The following is a 13,933-nucleotide window of genomic DNA, read 5'->3' as shown; positions in this document are numbered from 1 at the left end:
GACACCGAGCATCCCCCCTCGCCTCCAGCCCGGCTCTCCGCGCGCCCCGATGCCGTCAGCTCCCTTCCGTCCAATCCCGTGCGCGGAACTGATCACGTGGCGCCTCCGGGGTCGGGTCGTCGCGCCTCGGCTCCCTCGGGCCGCGGTGGTCCCGCTCCGTTAATGGCTGAACCATCGGCCCCACGGAGCGGCCGTTCCGCCCCACAGTCGGGAACAGCCCGTACGGGGCCGGCACCGGGGCGGGGCGGGGCTGCCGGCAGCGGAGCCGCGGGTTCAATCCTGATGCTGCTGCTGCTGCTGCCGTCAGCCGGGGCGGGGGGAGCAACGCGACTGTGCGGGAGGTGCGCGGGGCCGCTGAGCCACGGATCCGTGGTGGAACAGTATTGCGGGTACACGGCGGGAACGGCGGAACGGGGACGGTGCTGTGTGAGACTGGGAGACGGACAGCGACTGCTGGGGTATGGGATGGGAGGGGATGGGATGGGATATGGGATATGGGAGGGGATGGGAGGGGATGGGATGGGATGGGATGGGAGGGGATATGGGATGGGATATGATGGGAGGGGATGGGATGGATGGGATGGGATATGATGAGATGGGATGGGATGGGATGGAATGGGATGGGATGGGATGGCATGGGTTGGGATGGGAGGGGATGGGATGGGATGGGATGGGATGGGATGGGATGAGATGGGAGGGGAGGGGATGGGATGGGGTATGGAATGGGATGGGATGAGATGGGGTATGGAATGGGAGGGGATGGGGTGGGATGGGATGGGATATGATGAGATGGGATATGGGATGGGATGGGATGGGAGGGGAGGGGATGGGATGGGATATGGGATGGGAGGGGATATGGGATGGGATGGGAGGGGATGGAAGGGGATGGGGATGGGATGGGATGGGGATGAGATGGGATGGGATATGATGGCATGGGATGGGATATGGGATGGGATGGGATGGGAGGGGAGGGGATGGGATGGGATGGGAGGGGATGGGATGGGATGGGAGGGGATGGGGATGAGATGGGATGGGATGGGATATGATGGCATGGGATGGGATATGATGGGATGGGATGGGGATGAGGATGGGGATGGGATGGGATATGATGGAATGGGATATGATGGGATATGATGGAATGGGATATGATGGGATGGGAGGGTATGGGATGGGATATGATGGGATGGGATGGGGATGAGAATGGGGATGGGGTGGGATATGATGGGATGGAAGGGGATGGGATGGGATATGATGGGATGGAAGGGGATGGGATGGGAGGGGATGGGATGGGATATGATGGAATGGAAGGGGATGGGATGGGATATGATGGGATGGGATGGGGTGGGTAATGCAGGGTGGGGTAACAGGTACAGGTTTGGGGTGTGCTATGGGTATTGGGTGTGGTACAGGGCACAGGTGTGGTGTGAGTTTGTTGTGGGTGACGGGCCATGAGTAGGGCTGTGGGGTATGGGAGCAGAACAGAGGAACACGGGGCTCCTGGTGCTGCCCCTCCAGGTTGGACCTCAGCAACTGTTCCCTGCAGACCCTCCCCAGTGACTTCAATGAGGCCGCGGCTGCTGTGGTGCTGTGAGTGTTGGGGGAAGGGGGAGGTGTGCGGGTGGTTCTTGGCCGCCCATCCCACGCTGGGCTGTCAGTCAGTGCTGGCCCTGGGTTGCAGTCAGTGTGATGCATTGTAGGGACCTGACGGACAACCCGCTGCTGTCACTCCCCGACGGCTCCTTCTTGGGCTTCACGCAGCTGCAACAACTGTGAGTGTTGGGGGCTGGGCCGGGCTGTGGGCTGAGCCCTGGGCTGTGCCTGGTGCTGAGCTGTGTTTGGCAGCGCGGTGCCGCTGGCAGTGCCGTGCCCGGGTGGCAGCGGAGCATGGGAGGAGGTGACAACAAATGGCAGCAGCCGCCTGTGCCAGGGCCAGAGGAACCCCTGCAATGGCTCCGAGGAGCTCGGTAGGTGGCTGGGGCTCTCCCTGCTCCCGCCGTGGCCCTGTGTTTTGGCACCGGGCAGGGCAGCTCGTGACCCCTGTGCTGCCCACCAGCCCCGCTGTGCCCTGAGAACGCCGCCTGTGTCCCAGACGGCCCCGGCCTCACACAGTGCCTCTGTGCCAGCCCCTTCCACGGCTACAGGTGTCTGCGACAGGTGGGTGCGTGGGGCTGGGGGGGCAGGGGGGGCTCGGAGAAGGCAGCGACCTCACCGTGCTCACCTTACAGGGCACCTTCCCCGTGCCGCTCTTCTGCAGCGTGCTGGGGACGGTGACGGCAGCGCTGAGCCTCACGTTGTGGGGCACCCAGCGCCGACACGCTGCAGGGACGTGACCACAACCGGGATGTGGACGGACTGCGGGGCACGGGCTGAATAAAGAGTGTGGATCTGAGGCTGTGTGTGTGTCTGTGCTCTGCTAATGGGGTGGTGTGGGTGCGGGGATGGTGCGCGGTACAACAACCTCGGGCTGCCCGGGCTGTGCGGGAGAGGAAGGAACAGACAGGAGAGCACAGAGCTGGAGGTGTGGTGAGATGGGGATGTGCACATAGAGCTCGGCAGGAATAGGAAACAAGGGTGGAAATGCAGCGCGCGTTGGGTTGGGTGGAGATTAAGAGAGGGCGTGGCCATGCAAATCATATGCAGATCAGAGCGCAGATCGCTCCGCGCGCGGCATGACGGGAGCGAAAGAAATCAGGAACGGAAGGAGCGTGGACACCCGTGGGCACCGCGTGGGTGTCGGCGTGGGCAGCACGGAGGGGCGGAGCGGGACGGAGCAGGTCCGACGTTGTGGAGGCGGGTCGCCGTGCGTTAGGGGCCGGTGTCAGGGCATGGGGAGCGGTTTGGGCTGAGAGCAAAGCATACTTACCTGGCAGGGGAGACACCATGATCAGGCAGGTGGTTTTCCCAGGGCGAGGCTCATCCCCTGCACTCCGGGTGTGCTGACCCCTGCGATTTCCCCAAATGCGGGAAACTCGACTGCATCATTTGTGGTAGTGGGGGACTGCGTTCGCGCTCTCCCCTGGCTTCTCATGTTTAACGATAGAACGGCAAGAGGTGGAGGAAGAGGAAGTCGGTTTTCAGTCTGGAAAAGCAGGTTGGGGTTGAAACCACCGCAGGAACCTGGAGCTGCGTGAGTCGCTGCGGCCCAACTTGCTCCATCCGCGCGCTGAGCGATGCGGCAGATGAAGCTGCCCGGCCGCCATCCGTTGGAGAGTCTTATTGACAACTGTCTGGCTGAGAAGGGTCACATAAACACAGTGCAGCTGAACAAGCAGCCGTACCACCGCAAGGACAGCAAGAACAGCAGTATGCCCTGAGATGGTGAGAAACTGGCCATGGTTCTGTGAACTTAACGAGGGAGTAACTATCAGGACGATAACCACAAGTAGCAAGGATACAAGGGATGGGATGGAATTGGGAACCAATGATGAGCTCCGCTTTTGCACTATATATGAGCTAATTATCCGCATTATAAAGGTACACGCAGCCAAGCAATAAACGAGACCAGCTGATTATGTCGATGACAGCTGTGGTCGTTTGCTTTTCTCCCGCCGTCTCCGACACCATCCGTTGGATCTGAAGGTGCCGCCGGTCGGTCCAGTTCTCCGCAGTCTCTCGGTCCCAGCTCTGTGCCCGGCGGCATCGTGGAGCGGATCCTCCCGAAGGCCCCATTAAGGCACGTGGGAAATAAAGACGAGCGGATCGGTGGGAACCGACGTGGCTCCACAAGGGCGAGTCGAGCCCGACAAAGTTGGCGGCCCCTGTGATGGAACCGCAGCGTCAGTGGATAAAGTGCCGCTATTCCCGTCTCCCCGCTCCGCTCCGCTCGCTCTCCCGTTCGATCTTCCGCCCCGTTCCGACCCGACGCCGCGTCCCGTTCCCCACAGTCTGGCCCCGGACGCGCCGAGCGGTGCGGGAGGGCTGTGACAGCGGGACGTTCCCGCTCGCCCTTCGCAACGCCCCGCAGCCACACGGCGGCGGAGCGGCGCGCACGGAGCGGGACGGGATGCGCGTATCGCCACCGAGAGCTGCGAGTAACGGCCGGCAGCGGTGAGATGGGAGCAGAAAAGGGAAAAGGGAGAAAAACAGGACTATATTCTGTCATTAAACCAGCAAAGCCAGGGGAGAGCGCGAACGCAGTCCCCCACTACCACAAATGATGCAGTCGAGTTTCCCGCATTTGGGGAAATCGCAGGGGTCAGCACACCCGGAGTGCAGGGGATGAGCCTCGCCCTGGGAAAACCACCTGCCTGATCATGGTGTCTCCCCTGCCAGGTAAGTATGCTTTGCTCTCGGCCCAAACCGCTACACACGCCCCGACACCGGCCCACAACACGCGCCGATCCGCCTCCACAACGTCGGACCTGCTCCGTCCCGCTCCGCCCCTCCGTGCTGCCCACGCCGACACCCACGCGGTGCCCACGGGTGTCCACGCTCGCTCCGTTCCTGCTTTATCTCGCTCCCGTCATGCCGCGCGCGGAGCGCTCTGCGCTCTGATCTGCATATGATTTGCATGGCCACGCCCCCTCCCGCCGCAGACTCGCTCCCAACGGCGCCTCGGCGGGGCCGTGCCGAGCAGGATGGCGCTCGCAGAAGCTGAACCGCAGAACGGGCTGGAAGGGACCGCGAAGCTGAGCGGGAGAGAGGCTTGGAATCGAGACTCGATACGAGACAGCAGCGAGATACAACGTTACTGAGGCAGCCATTGATAACAGCCGTGACGGGCAACGTGTATCAACCTGCGATTGGCCAGACGGTTCTTGGTGTCACCCATCAGCTGACGATGCTCGCTGTGCTCGCTCCTACTGAGCGCCGGGTTCCTGTTTCTCATGGGAGCTCTCCCAACGTTGTTTGTTCGTTCCAGCTGCTACTTTGTTCCTTCATAACATCCCCGCGTCCTTGAAGCCCTTGATGTGTCCTCAGCCACCCGCCCACGTTGCTGTGCGGTTCCAATCCCTGCTGCAATCACGGACACCTCCCTCTGGCCCAGTTGCTCCCAGCCCATCCAGACCGGCCTGTCCCCATAGTGGAGGTGCTCCAGCCCCCCGACCATCCCCATGTCCCCCATCCGGACCTGCTCCAGCAGCTCCATGCGCTGCTTGTGCTGGGGCTCCAGAACTGGACGCAGGACTCCAGGTGGGGTCTCAGATCCGAGGGGCAAAACCACCTTCCTGGCCCTGCTGGTCCCCTTTCCATTGATACAGCCCAGGATCCACGTGGCCTTCTGGGCTGTGAGCGCACATTGTGGCTCACGTCGAGTCTTTCACCAGCTGACACCCCACATCCTCCTGCTGCTCTCCGCCATCCTCCGCCCAACCTGTACCTGTGCCTGTGGTTGCTCCAACCCACACCCAGCACCTCGCACTCGGCCTTGTTGGACTCCATGAGGCTGCCGTGGGCCCAGCTCTCCATCCTGCCCGGCTCCCTCTGTAGCGCCCTCGTCCCCTCAGGCAGAGCAGCCCTCCCTCCCAACTCGGTGTCACCCACAGACGTACTGAAGGTGCAACTCAGTCCCCGAGTACAACTTTCTGAGCACACAACACCCTCCAGCTCCTCCTGTTTGTCCCCGTGCCGTGTGCGTTGCTGTCAAGGCACCTGAGCCGGGCCTCCTTTGGAGCAGCACAGCCCTCATAGCCCTCGTACCCCCATGACCGCAATGGGGTGTCTGTACAGCCAACAGCCTCACCCCAACCCTGGTGGGAGAAGCCACAGCTGTTGTGTCCTGAAATCACCATCACAGAACGGCCTGGGTTGGAAAGGACGGCAACGAGCATCTGGTTCAAGCCCTGCTGTGTGCAGGGACAGCAACCAGCAGCCCAGGCTGCCCAGAGCCACATCCAGCCCGGCCTGGAACGCCTGCAGGGATGGGGCACCCACAGCCTCCTTGGGTTCAAGTTCAGTGCGTCACCATCCTACGGGGGAAAAACTTCCTCCCGAGCTCCAGCCTGAACCTCCGGTTCTGCTCCTGCAGCTGCCAGCAATGACAGCGACACGTCGGTTCCGCTTTGCTGAGGAGCTTTGGGCGCTGAGTGCGGGCGGGATGGAATCGGAGCGAGCCGAAGAGCTGCTGGGAGCGGGTGTGCGGCGGGAGGGGGCGTGGCCATGCAAATCATATGCAGATCAGAGCGCAGATCGCTCCGCGCGCGGCATGACGGGAGCGAGATAAAGCAGGAACGGAACGAGCGTGGACACCCGTGGGCACCGCGTGGGTGTCGGCGTGGGCAGCACGGAGGGGCGGAGCGGGACGGAGCAGGTCCGACGTTGTGGAGGCGGGTCGGCGCGTGTTGTGGGCCGGTGTCGGGGCGTGTGTAGCGGTTTGGGCCGAGAGCAAAGCATACTTACCTGGCAGGGGAGACACCATGATCAGGCAGGTGGTTTTCCCAGGGCGAGGCTCATCCCCTGCACTCCGGGTGTGCTGACCCCTGCGATTTCCCCAAATGCGGGAAACTCGACTGCATAATTTGTGGTAGTGGGGGACTGCGTTCGCGCTCTCCCCTGGCTTTGCTGGTTTAATGGCAGAATAGTGTCTCGTTTTGTTCCCTTTTCCCTATTTTGCTCCCAGCTCCCCGTTGCCGGCCGAGCGGAGCTCATCAAGTCCAACCGCAGCCCAACCAGTACCACATCTCTAACAACCCTCTGCTAAATCATATCCCTGAGCACCACATCCAAACGGCTCTTAAACACATCCAGGGATGGCGATTCAACCACCTCCCTGTTTATCCCATTCCAGTCCCTAACCATGTGTATCCCATTCCAGTACCTAACCACCCTTTCTGTAAAGAAGTTCTTCCTAATATCCAATGTAAACTTGCCCTGGCGCAACTTGAGGCCATTTCCCCTCGTCCTGTCACTTGTCACTAGTGAGAAGAGACCTGCCCCACTCTCACTGGAAGAACCTTTCAGGTACTGGCAGACGGCAATAAGGTCTCCCCTCAGCCTCCTCTTCCTCAGACTAAACAGCCCCAGCTTCCTTAGTCTCTCCTCGTAGGGCTGATTCTCCAAGCCCTTAATGAGCCTCGTTGCCCTTCTCTGGACCTGCTCCAGTACCTCCATGTCCTTCCTGTGCTGAGGTGCCCAAAACTGGACACAGTACTCGAGGTGAGGCCTCACCAATGCCGAGTACAGGGGCAGGATGACTTCCTTAGTCCTGCTCACCACACCATTCTTGATACACACCAGGATGCCGTTGGCCTTCTTGGCCACCCGGGCACACTGTCGGCTCATGTTCAGCCGAGCATCAATCAGTTCCCCCAGGTCCGTTTCCTCCACACAGTCCTCCAGCCACTCCGCCCCAAGCCTATAGCGCTGCCTGGGCTTGTTGTGGCCAAAGTGCAGGACTCGGCATTTGCTCTTGTTGAACCTCATTCCATTGGCTTCAGCCCGGCTCTCCAGCCTGTCCAGATCCCTCTGTAGGGCCTCGCTACCCCCAGGCAGATCCACACTCCCAGCCAGTTTAGTGTCATCTGCGAACTTACTGAGGGTGCACTCGATGCCCTCATTGAGGTCATCAATAAAGATGTTGAAGAGGACAGGCCCCAGCACCGACCCCTGGGGAACACCACTCGTGACCGGTCTCCAGCTGGATTTAACTCCATTTACCACCACTCTCTGAGCCCGGCCCTCCAGCCAGCTCCTTACCCAGCCGAGACTGTACCCGTCCAAGCCACGGGCTGCCAGCTTCTGCAGGAGAATAGCATGGGAGACAGTGTCAAAGGCTTTGCTGAAGTCCAGGTAGACACATCAACAGCCTTTTCCTCATCCAGCAGATGGGTCACTAGATCATAGAAGGAGATCAGGTTGGTCAAACAGGACCTGCCCTTCATGAACCCATGCTGGCTAGGCCTGATCCCCTGGCCATCCTGCACATGCCGCGTGATCTCCCCCAAGACAATCTGTTCCATTACCTTTCCTGGAACCGAGTCCGCCCTCCTGAGTCCAAGGTGGCAGTTCTATTATTCCCTCTCCAAGCTCCACCATGAATGGAGAAATGTCTCATTTCATGGTCGCTCTGCCCAAGGCAGCCCCCAACCTCCACATCTCCTACCAGACCATCCCTGTTCGTGAGCAGCAGGTCTAGCGGGGCAGTTCCTCTCGTGGGCTCTCTGAGCAGCTGCCTCAGGAAGGCATCCTCTATGCACTCCAAAACCCTCCTACACTGTTTCCTCTGTGCTGTGCTCCCAACATACGTCAGGGAAGTTGAAGTCCCCCACGAGGACAAGGGCTGACGACCGTGCAGCTCGTGCCAGCTGCTCGTAGAACAGCTCACCTGTCTCTTCACCCTGGTTTGGCGGTCTGTAACAGACGCCCACCAGGATATCTGCCTTGTCAGCCCTTCCTCTGATCTGTACCCATAGGGATTCAACCACATCGTCCCCAATCTCAAGCTCTGCAGCATGAAAGCATTCCCTGACATAGAGAGCCACGCCGCCAGCCCTCCTTCCTCGCCTGTCCCTCCTGTAGGGTTTGTAGCCATCCATCGCAGCGCTCCAGTCATGGGAGCGATCCCAGCACGTTCCTGTTATGGCAACTGGGTCATAGTTTGCTGCCGCACTATGGCTTCCAACTCGCCCCCAAAGGAACACTGGACAACGCTACTTCTATGCTCGCTCCGTTCTATCATTAAACACATCAGACCAGGGGAGAGCGCGAACGCAGTCCCCCACTACCACAAATTATGCAGTCGAGTTTCCCGCATTTGGGGAAATCGCAGGGGTCAGCACACCCGGAGTGCAGGGGATGAGCCTCGCCCTGGGAAAACCACCTGCCTGATCATGGTGTCTCCCCTGCCAGGTAAGTATGCTTTGCTCTCGGCCCAAACCGCTACACACGCCCCGACACCGGCCCACAACACACAACGACCCGCCTCCACAACGTCGGACCTGCTCCGTCCCGCTCCGCCCCTCCGTGCTGCCCACGCCGACACCCACGCGGTGCCCACGGGTGTCCACGCTCGTTCCGTTCCTGCTTTATCTCGCTCCCGTCATGCCTCGCGCTCCCGTTTATTTGCATGTCCCCACCCACCGCCGTCCATTTCCCGCGGTGCTCTCCCTCTCACCCCGCCCCGTTTCCTCCCCGTGTCCCGGCGGTGCCGCTGCCCCGCGGTTCGGTTTCGCACAGCGTTGTACCACGCGAAGTTTATTTAAATAAACCCGAACGATCACAGATGCGCGCTGTGCAACCGCGGTGACGGCGCTGTAAGCGATGCAGCGAGGGGGAAGGCCGGGCCGGGCCGCTCTCGGTACCCCTCTCCCCTCCCCCCCCCCCCCCCCTTCCCCAGCGCCCGGACCCGCGCCGCCCGCACCGGGCCGGGACCTTCCTCCTCCTCCTCCTCCTCCTCCTCCTTCTCTCTCCGGGCTGCGGGCCCCGCTCGGATCCCCCGGCTCACGGTGTGGGCACAGCGAGGCGCCCCCCCCCCCTTTGGAAAGCCATGGCACAGTGGGGGGGCGGAGAGGAACTGAAATAAATATGGGGTGAAAGGGGCGAGGATGGGGCTGGGGGCGCGTCTCTTCCCCCCCCCCCCTCCCCCGTCCGGCAGACGCACGGCCCCGCTCCGCTGTGCGGTGACATCGGTTTATTGTGGAGACCGGCGCTGTCCCACGGAGCTGCGATGGCGGTGGGGTGCAGGGGCTCAGACCTCAATGTCTATGGAGGGGTCGCACGTGGGGTGGGCCGCGGCGGTTCAGTACTCGTCCTGCTCCGTTTGCTGCTCCTCCAGCTCGTCGTCCTCCGGCGGGGCGAAGCCTTCCTGCGTGGGGACAACGGAACCGTCAGCACCGGGCTGCGTTGAATGGGGAATGAACGAAGGCGGCCGCGGGGCTGCGCTGCAGGGCACGCACCTCGGTGGCGTAGAGCACGCTGACGATGCCGCTGATGATGGGGCTGTTCTCGTTCTCGTGCTCCTGGCAGATGAGTTCGATGTCCCGCAGTTTGCTGAAGTAGAAATCCCTCTCCTTCTCCAAGCCGTCCACCGTCAGCTTCAGGTCCATCAGCTGCAGGCAGGTCAGACGGGGACGTTAGCACTGATGTATGTATGTGTGTGGATGGGGGGGGGGGTTCCCTTCGTTCCGTGCTCCCCAACGTACCTGCTGGTTGAGCTCCAGGATCTGTGCGTCAGCCTCGGAGCCCCCGTTGCGGGTGGCAGGTGAGTTTTTCCTCAGGATGCCGCTGGGGACGTTGCCCAGCCGTGCCGGGTGCTGCGTGTTCTTGGGGCCCGTGGGGGAGGTCCTCTGTGGGACTTGGGAAGGGGAGGGTTCGGAGAGCAGCGTTAATGCTGGAGAATCCCCTCCCATTGGCAGCAGGCTGAAGGGCCGAGCCACCCCCGTGCCTCAGTTTCCCCAGGCAGAGCCCTCCCTGCGCCCCCCGCTGCCCTTGTGACCGGGTTGGGGGGGGCTTTGCCATGCAGGCAGCCAGCAGGCACTCATCCATGGTCCGGGGCACCGTCCCCCGGTCGTGGCACCGTCCCTAAGTCGTGGCGGTGCCCCCAGGGTCACCGCACAGCCCTGGGTTGTGCCACCGTCCCTGATGGCTGCAGGCAGCAGAGCGCAGGCAGGGCAGGGTGGGGGCACGCTGGGGGTGCACACTGAGAGCAGTGAGAGCGATGTGGGGCGCGGGGAGGCGGGGGTCCCGGGCATTACCTGCAGTGCCAATGAGTTTCTTGGGTTTGTTGAAGCTGTGATCACCTGGGTTAGGGGCGGGCGCCGCATCCTGGCCCTGCCGCGCCAGCAGAGGGTTGTATTCCTTCCCGTCGTAGTTGGCATCAAAGAACTTCTTGAACCATTGGATGAACTCAAAGTTGTCCTGGAACTTTCCCTTCACCAGCCTCTCCACTGCGATGATCTGTGGGGACACACGGGCTGGGGGCCGCCCTCCCCACTCAGGACCCCCCCTCTGTGTGCCCTCCACCCCAGCCCAGGACCCACCTTATCCACTCCCATCTTCTTGAAGGCGGCTTGCAGCACCTTGAAGTTGTGGATGTACTCGTGCTCCAGCTTAGCCTGGAACTTCACCTTCCGCAGGTGCACGCAGCCGGGGAACAGCATGTCCATGAACTGGCAGTAAGCAGCCCCTAGAGGGAGGTAAGGGGTGGGAAGGGAGAACGTGTGTCAGGTGGCTGTGACACCCTCGGGGGGGACACGAAGGGGCGGTGGCACATCCCCACCTGAGCAGAGCTGCTCGATCTTGGTGTAGTTGAGCTGCAGAGAGTCGTTGACCCAGGCCAGCATGTCATGCCGGCTCAGGTTCTCGCTGGTCACCGAGGTGGAGTACACATTGACGGCCATGCCCCAGCTGCGGAGAGATGGGGAGTCATGTGGGATCCCCCAGTCTTCTGTAGGGCACGGCTGTGGGGCAGGATGCGGCCCTTTGCCATTGAGACCCCCACTCTGAGGGTCACAGCTGTGGGGCAGGACGCAGCCTGATGCCCCTGGGACCTCCCTCTGGGGCGCAGGCTGTGACCCCCCCTATTGGGATGTTCCACCCACGGGGCACGGCTGTGGGGCACAGACTGCATTATGCAGCCGGGTACCATCACGATGCCCCAGCCATGGTGCCGGGGGGCTGTGGGTGTGCCACCAACCCCATAAGCAGCTTACAGCCCCTCCGGCTCGGCCCAGCCCTCGATAGCATCCTAATCTGCCCGGGGTACACTGCAGCAGGGCTTACAGGGGTAACATCTGCCAACAGATCCCGTGCCCAGATGGCGAGGGGATGTGGAGCAGGGCGCAGCCCCCAGCCCCACAGCGCAGCACTGGAGGTCGGAGGGGGGTGGGGTGGGAGGTGGCCGCGGTGCTGCACCCTCACCCCACACAGCGATCATCCCACTGGCTGCGGCCAAAGGCGTTGGGAAGCGACCCTACCTACACTGAGGGTGTCGTGGGGGTCCCACCTCCCCCCCTCCCGGAGCCCCCCGAGCCCCCATCCATAGGCATTAATCCGCTTTCACTCTGCGGCGCAGATCAGAGATCACGGCTTAGGGGCCAGCTGCGAACCACGCTACGGGGGGAGGGAGGGGGACGAACCCACCCCGTCCCATTCACTCGGGGTGCAGCCGCCCCGCTGGGTCCCCCCGGCCCGGAGCTGTCGGTGCGGGGGGGAGCGGAGCTGAGTCATGCGCGGCGCTGAGCCACGCACTGCGGTGCGGCCGTGCCGCCGGCACACGGTGCGCGATGGGGACAACCCCGAGGGCAACGGCGGCCCCGGGCCGCTCAGTGCGGGGCTCCTCCTCGTTTTATAGTGAGACAAGGACTTTGCTCGCAACAGCGGCGGCGAATTCAGGTCAACCCCGCGCCAGACGCGGTGCCACGTGTGGCAGCCCGATGTGGGCACCGCCGCCGTGCCGCGGCCGCCGGGGTCTCGTTCAACCGGCAGCCACCGGGTAACGGGAATCGGTGGCTGTCGGTACGGCGCCGAGCCGACGGGGGAGACCCTGCGGCTGGGGGAGGAGTGGGGGTCAGCGGAGACCCCGAGAGCTGGGGGGACCTTCGGGGTCGGGGGGAGGGATTCCATGATCGGGGGGTACCCCGACAGCAGGGAGCCCAGGAACGGAGGGAGCCCTGGGAGCCAGAAGAACCTCAATCAGGAGGGGATCCCAGCACTGGAAGGAGCCCAGGAGCAAAGATCCCACGAGGGACATCGGGATCAGAGACCACCCCCAGGATCAGGGACCTCGGGAACAGAGGAGGAACCCCAGCAGGAGGGATCTCTTCATCAGCGAGACCCCAAAGGGTAGAAGACCCCACGATCTGCGGGAACGGGGGAGGGGGAAGCTCCGGAGCAGAGGAGACCCCGGGTCCCGTTCCGTTCCCCCGCTCCCCCCCCATCCCCGCGGCCCTGCGGCAGCGCAGCCGCGCATCGGGGCGGGCAGGCCGGGCGCTTAGCTCTGCATTTCAATTGTGGCACAGCGAGACGCTGGGTGAGCAGGGACGGGAATAACGGAGAGAACGGGGGGGAACCGGGTGGGGGAGGGAGGGAGGGATGGACGGATGGACGGGTGGAGTGATGGATGGATGGAGGGATGGATGGATGGATGGAGGGATGGATGGAGGGATGGATGGATGGAGGGATGGATGGATGGAGAGATGGATGGAGGGATGGATGGATGGATGGAGGGATGGATGGATGGAGGGATGGATGGAGGGATGGAGGGATGGATGGAGGCTGCGGGATGGGAGGGCTGCGGGTCTCCCCGCCCGCACGGTGGATGGAGCGCTGCTATTTTGGGAGCCGCGTCCCGGCGACAAACAAACGTGCGGGGCACGGCGCTGCCGGCGGGGACCCGGGGCGGTGGCGGCGGGGCCGCGTCCCTACAGCGGGCACGGAGCTGTGCCGCTCAGCACCGGGGGGCGCCGGGACGCGTCCCCGTGCACCGGCAATGCCGCCGTGACAGCGCTATGCCCGCTGTCAGCGCCGTATCACCGCCGTGTTACCGCCGTGTCAGCGCCGTGTCACCGCAGCGCCTCCCGGAGCCCACCAGGCCGCCGCCGCCCCCCCCTCCTCGCCCCGCAGCACCACAACGGCCGCCCCCCCCCCCCCCGAGGGCCGCTCCATCCCGGAGGGCCGTTCGGACCCCCCGACCGCTCCCGGTTCCCCCCCCCCCCACCCCGGACAGGTCCGTCCCGACCCCTTTCCCCCCTCCCGGCTCCGTCCCGTCCCCCCGTTGGTTCCCGCCGTCTCCCCGCTCACCGCTCGGGCCGCCCCCGCCGTTCTCCGCCGCCCGCAGCGCTCTGGGGACCGGGCCGGCACCGGGCGGGCACTGCGCATGCGCCGCCGCCGCTTCCCCGCTGCGGGGTGGGGCCGCGCTGACCACGCCCCCGCGTCGCCACGGCAACGGGCGGAGGGACCGCCCCCTTCTCTCCTGCGCCGCTTCCGGCACAGCGCCCCCTGGCGGCCGGCGGCGGTGGAGGACTGTGGCGGCCTTCGGGGGTCCCTATGGCTCCAC

At 63.4% G+C, this 13,933-nt stretch overlaps 2 protein-coding genes and 4 non-coding genes across 7 annotated transcripts; 3 read left to right on the top strand and 3 right to left on the bottom strand.

The window, feature by feature from the left end:
* Positions 1–65: 65 nt before the first annotated feature.
* On the top strand, positions 66–2,389 carry ATRAID (all-trans retinoic acid induced differentiation factor). Its single transcript, XM_072333220.1, has 6 exons — positions 66–458; positions 1,516–1,587; positions 1,698–1,769; positions 1,843–1,964; positions 2,054–2,154; positions 2,226–2,389. Exons 1-6 carry the CDS (start codon positions 163–165, stop codon positions 2,328–2,330), a joined length of 768 nt encoding a protein of 255 aa, XP_072189321.1. The 5' UTR covers positions 66–162; the 3' UTR covers positions 2,331–2,389.
* Positions 2,390–2,855: 466 nt separating this feature from the next.
* LOC140250839 (U1 spliceosomal RNA) lies at positions 2,856–3,019 on the top strand. Its single transcript, XR_011903296.1, has one exon. It is a non-coding gene; the product is annotated as a U1 spliceosomal RNA (small nuclear RNA).
* Positions 3,020–4,116: 1,097 nt separating this feature from the next.
* Positions 4,117–4,280, bottom strand: LOC140250838 (U1 spliceosomal RNA). Its single transcript, XR_011903295.1, has one exon. It is a non-coding gene; the product is annotated as a U1 spliceosomal RNA (small nuclear RNA).
* Positions 4,281–6,331: 2,051 nt separating this feature from the next.
* Positions 6,332–6,495, top strand: LOC140250834 (U1 spliceosomal RNA). Its single transcript, XR_011903291.1, has one exon. It is a non-coding gene; the product is annotated as a U1 spliceosomal RNA (small nuclear RNA).
* Positions 6,496–8,631: 2,136 nt separating this feature from the next.
* Positions 8,632–8,795, bottom strand: LOC140250833 (U1 spliceosomal RNA). The gene has a single exon (XR_011903290.1). It is a non-coding gene; the product is annotated as a U1 spliceosomal RNA (small nuclear RNA).
* A 326-nt stretch (positions 8,796–9,121) lies between these two features.
* On the bottom strand, positions 9,122–13,807 carry MAPRE3 (microtubule associated protein RP/EB family member 3). Of its 2 annotated transcripts, none has more exons than XM_072331959.1 (7): positions 13,678–13,807; positions 11,156–11,283; positions 10,917–11,062; positions 10,632–10,833; positions 10,080–10,231; positions 9,834–9,986; positions 9,122–9,742 (listed from the first exon to the last, which is right to left on the bottom strand). In XM_072331959.1, the coding sequence occupies exons 2-7, from the start codon at positions 11,274–11,276 to the stop codon at positions 9,677–9,679; spliced, it is 840 nt and encodes a 279-aa protein (XP_072188060.1). In that variant the 5' UTR covers positions 11,277–11,283; positions 13,678–13,807; the 3' UTR covers positions 9,122–9,676. The 2 variants fall into 2 exon arrangements, with proteins under 2 accessions (XP_072188060.1, XP_072188061.1); XM_072331960.1 differs by having other exon boundaries at positions 9,532–9,742; positions 10,677–10,833.
* Between the last annotated feature and the right edge of the window lie 126 nt (positions 13,808–13,933).

This window comes from Excalfactoria chinensis, chromosome 3 (genome assembly GCF_039878825.1).
Source record: "Excalfactoria chinensis isolate bCotChi1 chromosome 3, bCotChi1.hap2, whole genome shotgun sequence".
Taxonomy (NCBI): domain Eukaryota; kingdom Metazoa; phylum Chordata; class Aves; order Galliformes; family Phasianidae; genus Excalfactoria; species Excalfactoria chinensis.
The sequence above is the reverse complement of the archived record's forward strand: the minus strand, read 5'-3'. Positions and strand labels throughout refer to the sequence as shown.

Bases quoted from the DNA above. Each gene is read 5' to 3' on its own strand.
- ATRAID (XM_072333220.1), top strand. From the start codon at position 163: ATGGCTGAACCATCGGCCCCACGGAGCGGCCGTTCCGCCCCACAGTCG. The intron at 1,588-1,697 runs GTGAGTGTTGGG...GATGCATTGTAG, and splicing joins GCCGCGGCTGCTGTGGTGCT to GGACCTGACGGACAACCCGC. The intron at 1,965-2,053 runs GTAGGTGGCTGG...GCTGCCCACCAG, and splicing joins CAATGGCTCCGAGGAGCTCG to CCCCGCTGTGCCCTGAGAAC.
- MAPRE3 (XM_072331959.1), bottom strand. From the start codon at position 11,276: ATGGCCGTCAATGTGTACTCCACCTCGGTGACCAGCGAGAACCTGAGC. The intron at 10,834-10,916 runs GTGGGTCCTGGG...GTGTCCCCACAG, and splicing joins AGAAGATGGGAGTGGATAAG to ATCATCGCAGTGGAGAGGCT. The intron at 10,232-10,631 runs GTAATGCCCGGG...CCCCTTCCCAAG, and splicing joins GAAACTCATTGGCACTGCAG to TCCCACAGAGGACCTCCCCC.